Raw genomic sequence first — 12,665 nt, 5'->3', positions numbered from 1 at the left:
AAATTGCATTTTTGTCTGCCAAATCAAGCTATTTTACTGTCATGGAAAACTTGTACAAGATCCTACCCAAATACACAATCTACCAATTACAGGCATATCATCATGTACAGAATTCCTCACATAACCATTATTTTACAGAGGTTAGGTAGTAGCTTTTCCTATTCAATAGAAACAATCCCACAATTACAGAAGAGGTTTGTCCTTCAGGAGGTCATTAAGCTTAGACGTGACGTGCAATCAAATAGATGACAATCAATAATATAAAGCAAGCAGAGAAGATTAAGCTGCACCCCATGTGGTAATTTAAGAAAACCAAATACATTTGTAAGAAGATTGTGGCTTGAAAAGGAACTCACTCTATCTTACTTCCTAATACAAATCAAGGTAGCTAAATAAAGCCTTTCAAAGTGAGCAGTCAACCTTTCCTTTGTAAGGCACTCCTGCACTTGTAAACTCTGCTACTACATGCGCATTTGTTAAAATTGTGCCATTTGAATCTATAATTGTCCCCGAACCAATAGACCGGCCTAAAAACATGCCCCGAAGACCTGCACAGTTTTGTTTCCTTTGAATATGCCAGTGAAGAAAGAAGACAACAGCTAAAATCTAAAACTAAAATAGTGAAAAGCAGCTTAAGTTGCATTTGCTCTAACTTTGAATCAAAAATACAAATAGCATTTCCTGCAAATAAATCCTTATTAAAACATGTTAACTAAGGCTGTCTAAAGAAATTCAGAAGACACTGTAAAAGCATATTTTCACAGCTGAACGTCCTAATATTCAAATTGTCTGGATTTGTGTGTGCATCAAACAGAGCATTACTCCATTGAAAGTTTTGATGTTCTGGAAGAAACTGCACATCACCTCATACATGTTGACAATTTAAAAGAGGGAAGAGTTGATTGTGCCCATATGTCATAACAACTTAAACTACAGGAACCCCATTCAAGTTGTGGCCAGCCACCAGAATAAGGAATGAACATGGAAAATAGGTGGAATTTTCCAAAAATTGAAAATCTATATTGAGGTCCCATTAAAAGCTTCCAGAAACGACAGTTTTAGCCAATGGTCGTACAACAAGAAATTTCATTAATATGATAGCCATGGCATATCAGTGCCTATTAAAGACATCTAAAAAACCTGTCTTGAACCTTCCCAAAACATTTTGTTTCTAAAGTACCAAACACGTGAGTCATCTCATTCTTGGAAGTTGGAAACATGCAGTTGGGACCATAGTTTCTAGTTTTATGCCTAGTGCCATAATAGAATTTACTGGGACCAGCAGCTGGTGATCCTCATTCACGAGGGTACTTCTAAGTGACCAATGCAAATACAGATACAAAGTTCATAGAGTAATGCTTGTACAAAATCTCACCTTGTGTCACAGTCAAATTAACTACAGCAGGAGCTACCTTAGCAGCTGCATCAGCAATAGAATGCCTTGTTAAACAGGTTGAATCACTTTTTGGACTTGCACCCACATTGTTCTGAGACTCAGTTTGAAAAGGGTTTGAAGACAATGAACTTGTATTACATGCATCAGTGTTGGAAGCTCTGAAGCAATTCACTGCATCACATTTCAAATCATTAAAAAGGTACAATATTCTAGAGAGATCCAAGGAAACCTGTAAACTCAACTAGCAGTTGCTGAACCATCATCACACTAAGATATCCAGAAACCATTATTTCAGTAATAGGTTGCAAGTGGAATCAGTAACAAAACATGAGAAGCAATGCAAACAAACATCCCAACGATATTAATTCCATAAATAAAATTCCAAGCAAAAGAAAATTATGCACACCCAGAATTAAAGAAAGGACACAACCAGGGATACCTGATCCAGAGACATCCGTTTGTATTGCAGATTGATAGTTAGACTGTAGTCCTTGTTGCGAAAAATGCATTAACAAATGATGAAGCTGTGGGGACAGCATAATTGACGTCTCTGAAAATAACCATTTGTTAAAGAACCCAGAATAAGTCATGAAAAAATGCATCATTGTGTGAATGAGTGTTGACTAAAAACTTAAAAAAATAAAACAATATTGGCCAACAACATACAGGAAATATGTATTTAGCATCACAACAAGAGAAGTGTGTTGAACAGAACATCAAATTTTAAAATTCACGAGCTCATAATTAGAGTGTCTGTAGCATACCATCGTATCTTTCTAACCATAAATATCCTGCAGCTGCAGCTGCTGCCAATGCAAAAAAAGATGCATTGCCCTTTCCAGGACTCTTCCTTGAGTGCGTTGAAAAGCCACCAAGCTAGTATAAGACACCATTCAGACCCGGAAATTAACTTTCCAATTAGTATGTATTGCACTGGTGAAGAATAATCTGACCAAACATAATGATCATGATTCAAAGAAACGAGAAACAGCAGGGATTGAAACAGAAAGGAGTATAAGTTTATATAAATTAAACCTATTCTCATGTGTGTCACATAGTTGAACATAAGATTAGTGCAACCACTCACAGAAGTTGACTGATAAAAGTAAACAGATAAAGCCAATACTACAAATCAATAACCAAAACAACAAAAACAAATTAGACTTGAATTCTTATTAACAAACTATAAATAAAGCAATAAGTAAATACTGGCATAGAAATTTAAAATCATAAAAGCAATTTACACTGACTATCTAAAATTAGTCTAAGAGAAATTGTCTTTGGCAGTTTTCAACTTCATTCGAGTATGGTGAATATTACTCCAAAATCTAGCATCTTAGTGCAAGGCCTCTAACACTCACTAAGCACTCTAGATTGAGAGTAACAATGGGATTAGTCACCACTGTCACCTTAGCAACTATTCCCCTGCTATTCTGTGGTTGGATACAATCCCCACAAGGGAGGCTTCCCCAGCAGATATTAGGGATTAAGTAATCCAGTTAATTTAGGCTAAATACCCCTAAGGATTCTACTACAAAATTCACCCAAGGATAAATATTTAAAGATAAGGGCTTTGGGAGATTTAAGATGTAAATTTACTATAGCGAATTCAAAGGACCCTATAGCTAAATCTAGAGATATCAGTAAGTCATAAAAAGACTCAAATAAGCTCTCAAACACATCCAATTAGAAATTGCAGGTTGTTGTTCTAAACTAGGGTTTTAATTAGCAAAATTACAGCATGCAAGTATTTATAACAGCAATAAGACAACAGCACCAGAATCTATCATAAATAAGATGAAAAATAGGCCTATTCAATGAGTAAACAAGGAAGTAAGTTACACTAACTTTCGAAGGCTGAAAACACATAAAACAGCAATGAAAACCCTAGACGTCAGCCCTAATTAAAGGCTGAAAATACATTTAAATAATATTTTCACTTTTCCAATTGAAAGCGTGCAAATTTTAACCCTAGGACAATAAGGTCCAAGGTAAATAAGGTTAGGTTGTTTGTTTTTCCTAGTATAATGCAAACCTTTAAACTTGTCCCTTACTTCTATAGCATTCACATTTGAGTCTAGGTTCTTAACACATTCCTTAATTATTTTCTCATGGTGTTGCTTAGCTATAGGGAAAGTTTTATTAGGAAAAACATATATAGGACAAGGATCATTGATTAAATTCAAATGCTTTGAATTTTCCTCTTCACCTGCCTGATTGTAAGGACACTTATTCAATATGGAATTCATTAGAATAATGGCACAAGGAGTCCCTTCCTAATTGATCATTTTAGGAGCAAGGGTGTCATTTTAGTAGGAGCAAGGAGTCCTTCTGGATGGTTTGTCATTGTTATAATGAGGATAATTTGGGAATGATCCTCTTAACTTACCCATAAGAGTTAACTTATTCATCATTGTGATTTAACCCTACATGAGTTCATTAGTTACTTTATCAAAGTTTTGGGCAAAGGCATGTAACTTTGGGTCAACATTATTCATAGCTTTAGAATTAGGTTCAACTTTGGCTCTAGGGCATGAGAAGAAATCGACTTTCAAAGCTGAGAGGCTATCTTCAACACAAGCGGCATATTCTTTTGGTTGAGCCAAATAATTAGGATCTTTGTCTCTAAGTAAATAGCCAAAGTTTCCATCAAAAGCAGTGCTGCAGTAGTATATTGCATCAATATAGTATCTGAAATGGACTTAGAATTTGTCAGTATTTTTGTGATCAAGGCATCAAATGCTTGATTAAAGTCCCAGACACCTTCATCTTTTTCTTCTTTATTTCATGAAACTAAGCCATTAATAATCTTCCATCTTTCTTAATTGCCCATATTTTGTTGAAAGCCTCATGGAATTGATCCCAACTGCTGATCCCTTTATCAGACAAGTCTTCGTACCATGATTTAGCACTTTCTTCAAAAGATAGAGTAAAGAGTTTTATGACAACATCTTCTTCCTCAACATGATGACCACCAACATGCCACTAAAACAGCTTTATGTATTTTCTAGCCGTGACCACATCATTTTCAGTGAACTTGGGTAGCCACTCCTCAAATTTAAGAGGCATTTTGTTTGGGTATCCTTGAATGGCGCTCATGTCCAAAGGTTTGAAAGCATTGGTGAGCCATGGCTTAGTAATTATGGATGAGGTAGAAGGGCTATTCAAGAGACCTTTAACTACAAGGGTCTTCGGATTTTTCTTCCTTTTAGGAGGAATAGTAGCTTTCTTGCTAGGCCTTAAACTAGCAACTCCTGAGTTAGAATGAAATTGCAAAGTCGCCATATGAGCAATTTTTAATCTAGGCTTTGAGATAAGCTCATTAAAGATTATTGTAGCATAGACTTTGAATCACGAAGAGGACTCAACTCCTTCCCGACAAAGGTGCCAAAAATGTTCTTGCAAAACCTACCACCTTAGTGCAAAGCCTCACTAAGCAATATAAATTGAGAACAACAATGAAATAATCACTGCTGTCACCTTAGCAACTATTCCCCTACTATTCTATAGTCAGATACAATCCCCAGAAGGGAGGCTTCCCAACATATCTTAGAAAATTCTATTCTCCATATGGTAATACATGTAGTAATTTAGTATTATCCATGCATTTTAATCAATATAAACCATAAAGTGAACAACATATCCAAGCGAAGTCAATGGTATCTAGAGATAGTGTTATGGAATAGAGCACAATATTTCATGTTATGACACTGCATCATATTGCTCAACACATGAGCTCACATATTTAAACTTAAGAGCCTAATCAATCCCCTTAAAACATAGTTGATTAAGTCAACTTTGATCATCCAAATTGATTGCAAATGGGTAGACAAACCTATGAATTAAGGCATTTTAATTGTTGGCCAATTAGTTGCCTAAGCCTCACAATGAGCTAGTGGACCAACCCAAATACCCCTCAGTCAAGTCACCAACTGACCTCCAAAATTGGGTTTAATCGTAGATTCCAACACTTCTTCGAGAGGTGCAATCGATGTATGGTTTGGCCAGAAGATAACAATTGAATTCAGCATTTGGTAATTTTAGGCTTTAGAAGTCGATGTTTAGAAATAGCTGGTGTGTTCTTGATTAAATGCTTGACATGGGTTGGTTTGTCTATGGCATTCGAAATAGAAGAATATTGTCTATAACAATATTTAGGTTTTGCTAATTTCAATTGTTATAAATGGCATGAATGCTTCTAAATCTAATTAATGAATGGTCTAATTCCAGTGATTCTCTATGGTTGTGAACTATGGGCCAGCAGTACATCCGACATGCAGAGACAAATTGAGAAAATTCAGAAGCGTTTGATTACAAACAAATTCAAGATTAAAAGTGCAGTTTCTTATGCTATCTTGTTAAGTGAAACAGGGGCTGCTCCTATTGAAGCAATTGCTATGGTGCAAGTCATAAGGTATTTAAAAAAAAATGAGCAAATGGAAGAGGGTAGATGGCCTAAGGATGTCTTTAATGACAAATTGTGCAACCGAAAAAAAAACTTGGATGCAGCAAAATAACAAATGGTTTAGTAAATGCGGTATTTGCTTGAACGCATGTCCCATAAACAGCAAAGAGATAAAAGCTTTTGTTATGGATAAGTTCCACAAGCATACTTGGGATAAGGAGCTAGGAAGAAAGAAAAAGTACTATATTGAAGTGTTTAATCCCACTCATAGTCATCAACCAAAAGCATACATAGAGGCCAATATCTCTTGGAGAGCCAAAATTCTTATGGCTCAGTTAAGAACTGATTCTCATCAACTCCGTTGTGAAACAGGGCGCTCGAAAATGCCAAAAGAAGTGTGGGAGGAAAGAGTATGCATTTTTTGTTCTTTTGGAAAAGTGGAAACAGAAAAACATTTCATTTTAGAATGTGAGGCCTTCAAAGACAACAGGGAAAGTTATGCAGATATGCTGGCAGCTAGCTCTTGGGATAATCTATTTAGCGAGGGGTTTGTCGAGAAAGAGGGATAATCTCTTCTATATAGATATAGATATATCTCTCATTTCCCCAGCATGTTGTATATAACTTTTTTGAAAATTGGTCATAATTTGTTTCCCCCTCTAACTCTACCCCCACCCCTAGTATCCGTATTTGATTTAGTGCAACTTAGCTTTCCAATGGTGTATCATGCACCCAAAGTCGAGTTTGTGCAAAATTTCTGGCTCAGGAAGCCAATGTTCCAACATAGTTTCTCAAAGCCCCTGCCTTGCAATGGTTCCAACTTTTAGGATTAGGGTTTTTGTCTTTTACAATTTATATTTCCTAGATTAATAACACGAAGCTTCAACCTCTTGACACACGTATTTTGTGTAGGAGAGAAGCCACAAATCTACTCTCAAAAATAGCTACCACCATATTTAAGCCATTATGCATGGTAAGCACGCTTCAGCTCCTTAAATGCTTTTAGTTTATGTCCCAATCAAAACAAACTTCAGTTTGAATGCTTGATACACCGTTGGAAAGCTCTTGACGACCTCTACATGGTGAAACATAATGTAGACTCTCCTCTTGTTTCGGACCCAAAGAATGCTAGGAATGGCCCGCAACTAACTCCAGACGTTCAGAACCCAAAATCGCCAAAATTTAGGTTCTGTTTGGAGATGGTCTCAGAGAGTCATCTGGATCGGAGGAACATCCACTGCCACCTGAAACTGTTACTTCAAAAGAGCAGACAAACCATCCAGGCAAGAAAGCTGGAACGAGGCCCCACCTGAACAGAGCACTAAATTGAACGAGAATGGCCCCATCTTTCTGGGCTAAACATGAGGCCACAGCTAATATTTTAGTTTTGTAGTTGATGTCTTCCTCTTAGTAACTATATCAGATATTCGGTCATATAGATAGCTTGTAATATCAGTATCACTGCTATCAGTGCAGCGTTGAGGCCTGTAGTTACAGTAAAGGATGTTGATTTTTTGAAATGTTTATGAGATCAGAATCGAAATAACTGTCGAAGATCAGTTTTATTTGGCATTGTATAGATGAATTTGTTAGCATGTTGTGAATACTTTTGTTATCGAACAGAGGGTGCTGATAAAATATTTTCAGGCCCTGTTATTAAGGCAGCAAGCTATTCAATTTACTCCTGTGAATTTTATTTTAAGCTGCTAAGATATCAATCATTATAGAAATTTCTAGACATTTCTCCTCCTAGCATAAACAGTTGGTACACGACGATGTGCATCGAATACGAAACAATACAAAAAATCCCCGTAATGGCAGAAGAGCTTTTACCTTACTACTTTGGTAATTCGACGGGAAAACACCGATGCTCCTTCTAAAGGCCGGCAGCAACCTAAAAGCCATAGTTTGCGTTAGGCAGACTGAAACTTTTGCCGAATTTTATGAGATTTTCACTAAATTTAGCTAGACATTCGGTCTTCGGGCAGAATACGAGTGACACAGGGTGTGAAAGAAGAGCTTTTGATGCTTTCACCACATGGCAAAACAAACTTCGAAAGCGTTTCTTAAAAATTTCAAAAGAGCCAAACGTTGAATTTAAATAGCGGGGTGATACGGCCTTCCACGAGTCCAGCGTTGTGAAGGAAATAAAAGGAGAATACTTTAGAGAATAACGTAAAATAATGGTGTAACAAAGAGCAATGAAAATTCGTGAACCTTCGTGTGAAGATTTTCCACTTTTATGTTTTTTTTAAAGAATTTTTAGTTTTGAAATTTTTAAACAATTTTGAAAAAATAAGAATCAAATCGAATGTTTTAAAAAATAAATAAATAAGTAAAATTTAATTTTTTAAATGTAAATTGTTTTTTTAATTGGTTGGTGTTTATTTTTATGTAATTTTAAATTGGATTCTCAAGCATAAAATTTAAAAAAGAAGTTATAGTGGCAAATGTCATAATAATATAGGCTTTATTACAATACTATGACTTATCAATATTACATGCTCAAGAATCATAACTCCTCTCAAAATCAAAATATTTTATAACTATTTTATTTTAATTTAATTTTATAACATTTTTTAAAATTAAAATTTAATAATTGTTATATAACAAAATTCTTAACTATGAATATTTACACCAATTTTACTACGGATATTATTAACTTGTAAATAAGTTTTGTTACAATACCATGGGCCAGCACCATGGCTTGTCATCCCCAAATATGAAATAGAGGATAGGAATTGAGTTTTTCAAAATAGACCATATACTAAGTTGAGCTATAAATGCATTTTTGGATTTAAAGATCCAACATGGATAAAGAGAAATTTACAATGAAATAAAAAAAATGAAATGATATTATAAGGTCCACGCAAACTAAAAATAGTCTATGGGACTATTAGTTCCCATTTTCGTCTTTCGCAATTCAATCATTTTAATGTTCAATTTGATTATGATTTGGCCCAACTTTCCAACAATCCCCTCACTGAAAAAACAATGCCAAGAAACTTATGCTACCATATTCCCATAACTTTCTCTAGTGTCTTTGAATGCATCACATTCCAAAATGAAATGTTTTTAATCTAGATTAGATTATCTTCCTTGCCTCAAGAATTATGGGACCAAAAGGTACTCGAAAGAATTGGAAATGCACTAGGGACCCTTGTAATGATCTTAGAAGCCACTAAACAAGGAAGATACACTTCATATGCATGTATTTGTATGTATATGAATGTTTTTGGCCACTACAACTAACACCTTCCTCAATTATCAAGATTTTCTCTTAAACCAATCCATAAACTATGAGCATATTCCATTCTAGTGTAGGAAATGCCATGAACACAATTATTTAGTTAGAGAATGCCCTTCAAATGTGTCCCAACAACCACACAAGTCATAAATTCGGCATGCCCAACAAAATCTCCCACACGGTAGAATTCTTTTGACCCCAGAAAACTGTAATATCTTCAAAATCACGCTAGAGAGGCTCTTCGAGAAGGAGAAAATTACAATTCACGGCATTCATAGTCATGAATTAACACATTTAATTCAATGTGCACTTGCAAAGTGCAAAAGAGAAAAAATTAAGAAGTCTGAAACAAATTGCTTTCTGGTTAATGCTTGGTTTGACGAGGAATGCAAAAAGGCAAGGAGAATGTGGAAAGAGACAAACAAGGATAACATAAATCTCAAAGCTTACAAGCAGTTATTAAGTAAGAAAAAGGTCGATTTCATGGTTTTAAGGAGGGAAGAACTAATCTTCCTTGTGAAAAATGATCCCAAATTATTTTGGGAGGAGCTCCAATTAAAAAAGATACAAATTGGAAATAATATTACAACTTCTAAGTGGTTGATTATGCAAGACAACTCTATGAGCAGGTTCCCAAGGTTGACCCTCCCCCCTTGGTCAACATTGATATTGAACTCTTCACGGTACAAGAGGTAGAGACGAGTATCAAGAAGTTGGGTGTTGGAAAAGCAAAAGACTTAGCTGGACTCCAAGCAGGATATCTAAAGTAGGGCTCAAAGATTCTTGCACCTCACATTACAAAAATCTTCAACAACAGCATACCACAAGGGCTCCCCACAGATTGGGCAAATAGTCTAGCAATACCTCTTTTCAAGAGTGGTGACGTCAATAATCCCTCTAATTATAGGACCATCATGATAAACCCTTTGTTTTCAAAGCTATTTGGAAGCATGCTAGAAAACAAAATTAGCAAGTGGGCAGAAGAAAGAGATAAGTGTGCTAAAGGACAAGTAGGTTTTAGACCTAAACATTCCATAGTTGATCATTGTATAACTTTAAGGCACATCATTGAAAAAATTTGGGAGAAAAAGGAAGAAGTCTTTTGTTGCTTTGTTGATTTCATAAAAGCGTTTGACTCGGTTCTTAGGGATAAGCTTTGGCACTGAATGAAGGAACTTGGGGTTCCTAAACATTTGAGAGCAGTTGTGCATAGGCTGTATGAAGAGGTGAAAGTCAAAATTAGAACTTCAGCAAGCATTTCTGAAAGTTTTAGAAGAGATATCGGGGTCAAGCAAGGTTTTCCACTGTCTCCTACCCTTTTTGGTTTATATATCGACAAGCTTGAGGAGTGGTTAAATTCACAAGGGGGTGATGGTATCTATTTGGGCAAGTTTGTTATAAGGATTCTTTTGTATGCAGATGACCTCATTCTGATTGCTAAATCGGCTCTTGGTTTGCAAGATCACTTACTATCCCTTTAGCATTTTTTTAGAAGTGTGGGGATGCAAGTAAATATCAGCAAAACAAAAGTAGTGGTCTTCTCTAAGAAAAGAAAACATAACCAACATAAGTTCTACTTTGAAGGCAACATTCTGGAAGAAGTTGCGGATTACAAATACCTCGGAACTGACTTCAACAAAAATCTAAGTTGGAATGGTTGTAGAAAGAAAAGAACTTTGGGGGGTTGGAAAGCATTTTAGCTTTTGAAAATGGGTGTAGAGAGGCAAAGTTAAGGGACTGGAAAACCACTCAAACTCTTTTGGGGCTTCTAGTGATTCTGGTGATTCTCTATGGTTTTGAACTATGGGCCAGCAGTACATTCGACATACAGTAGAGACAAATTCAAAAAATTCAAAAGCATTTGATTACAAACAAAATTAAGATGAAAAGTGCAGTTCCTTATGATATCTTGTTAAGTGAAACATGGATTGCTCCTATTGAAGCAATTGCTATGGTGCGAGTCATAAGGTATTTAAAAAAAATGAGCAAATGGAAGAGGGTAGATGGCCTAAGGTTGTCTTTAATGATAGATTGTGCAAGAGCAAAAAAACTTGGATGCAGTAAAATAACAAATGGTTTAGTAAATGGGGTATTTACTTAAACGCGTGTCCCATAAACAACAAAGAGATAAAAGCTTTTGTTATGGATATTTTCCACAAGCGTACTTCGGATAAGGAGCTAGGAAGAAAGAAAAATTATTATATTGAAGTGTTTAATCCCACTCATAGTCATCAACCAAAAGCATACATAGAAGACAATATCTCTTGGAGAGCCAAAATTCTTATTGCTCAGTTAAGGACTAATTCTCATCAACTCTATTGTCAAATAGGGCGCTGGAAAAGGCCAAAGGAAGTGTGGGAGGAAAGAGTATGCATTTTTTGTTCTTCCGAAAAAGTGGAAACAGAAAAACATTTCATTTTAGAATGTGAGGCCTTCAAAGACAACAGGGAAAGTTATGCAGATATGTTGGTGGCTATCTCTCGGGATAATCTATTTAGTGAGGGGTTTGTCGAGAAGCTAGGAGCGTTTATTTTGAAGCTTCACAGAAAAGGGTCGAATACGTCAAGCAGATGAAGAAGCAATCTGTCCCATAGGCTATCTTTAGCCTCGTGGACGTTAAAATAATTTCTTTCTTTCTTCTTTCTAAATTGAAATGGATTAAGATGGCTTTGAGTGAGTCTCAAACAAAAGATGAATTAACAAGAAAATGAAAGGGAATGCATCTTCAAAAGGAATCAAGAGCGACAACGATTTTGAGAATGTGCAAATGACTTATGAACAAGGGAAAACATTAGAAGTGGGGGAAGGAGAAGATATGGTAGTGGAAGAGCTAGATCTACAATCCACATCTACAACATGGAAAAGTCAAGATCTGGTCTCAATTCCAAACTGTTGAAAATATCAACAAAAAATGTTAAAAATAGAATCCAGAAATTCTAATTTAAGTTGTCCTTGAATTGAATTGTGAATTAAAATTGAATTCTTTTCTCATGGCAACTTATAAATAGTTACTTAAGTTTAATTAACTTAACTAGCTTAGGAATTTCGAGTTGGAAGTCTTTTTGTAGTCATGTATATGCTCTCCCTAAATTTTAGGGGTCCATGATGAGTTTAAATTGAGTTGTAATTAAATTAACTCAGTTTACTAAGTTATAGTCAGTTAAATTAGTTCTAACTGTTTATGGAACTAATAGAGGACTAACAGTCAGTTGGTGCATTGGTGCATCCACAAATGTTACTCCAATTAACTGAAGATTCCCTCATGAGAAACGCATGCATGTCAGTTCTAAGAAAGAGCGAGTTGACACTAGAGTGCAGGGACAGTGTACTTTTAATTGTATAATTTACTGAGTTGTAAATATCATGCATGCAATCAGAGAAGTACCTATGTTTGGATTGCGTAGTTTTGGAAGCATGAATTTCCTTTAAATACAGGTTATTCATCCTAGGAATTGTACAAGGACATAGGGGCTTGGAGAGTTGTAGAATAGGCTAAGGGTTTGGCTTGAGCTAGCTTGTGAGCTGAGATTTGATTATACTTGTGCAAGGATTGTTCTTATGAGAACAAGCAATTTATTCTCATCTTGGAATTCTAATTAATGCAATATAGATGGTAG

General features: G+C 35.6%; 1 protein-coding gene across 1 annotated transcript in view; it reads right to left on the bottom strand.

The window, feature by feature from the left end:
• The window catches only part of LOC149172418 (putative protease Do-like 14), a 349,659-nt gene extending 341,733 nt beyond the window's left edge, over positions 1-7,926 (bottom strand). Inside the window, exons 1-5 of the mRNA XM_089424320.1 lie at positions 7,635-7,926; positions 2,161-2,272; positions 1,836-1,946; positions 1,376-1,567; positions 421-548 (exon numbers count right to left, since the gene is read on the bottom strand). Of these exons, the coding sequence (XP_089280446.1) occupies positions 421-548; positions 1,376-1,567; positions 1,836-1,946; positions 2,161-2,272; positions 7,635-7,706 (615 nt within the window). The 5' untranslated portion in view covers positions 7,707-7,926. The remainder of the gene's footprint in view (positions 1-420; positions 549-1,375; positions 1,568-1,835; positions 1,947-2,160; positions 2,273-7,634) is intronic.
• Positions 7,927-12,665: the final 4,739 nt, after the last annotated feature.

This window comes from Pinus tabuliformis, chromosome 4_2 (genome assembly GCF_031772625.1).
Source record: "Pinus tabuliformis cultivar Carrire ecotype Pingquan chromosome 4_2, CPIR1, whole genome shotgun sequence".
NCBI lineage: Eukaryota > Viridiplantae > Streptophyta > Pinopsida > Pinales > Pinaceae > Pinus > Pinus tabuliformis.
Note: the sequence above shows the minus strand (reverse complement) of the source record. Positions and strands in the feature narration are given on the sequence as shown.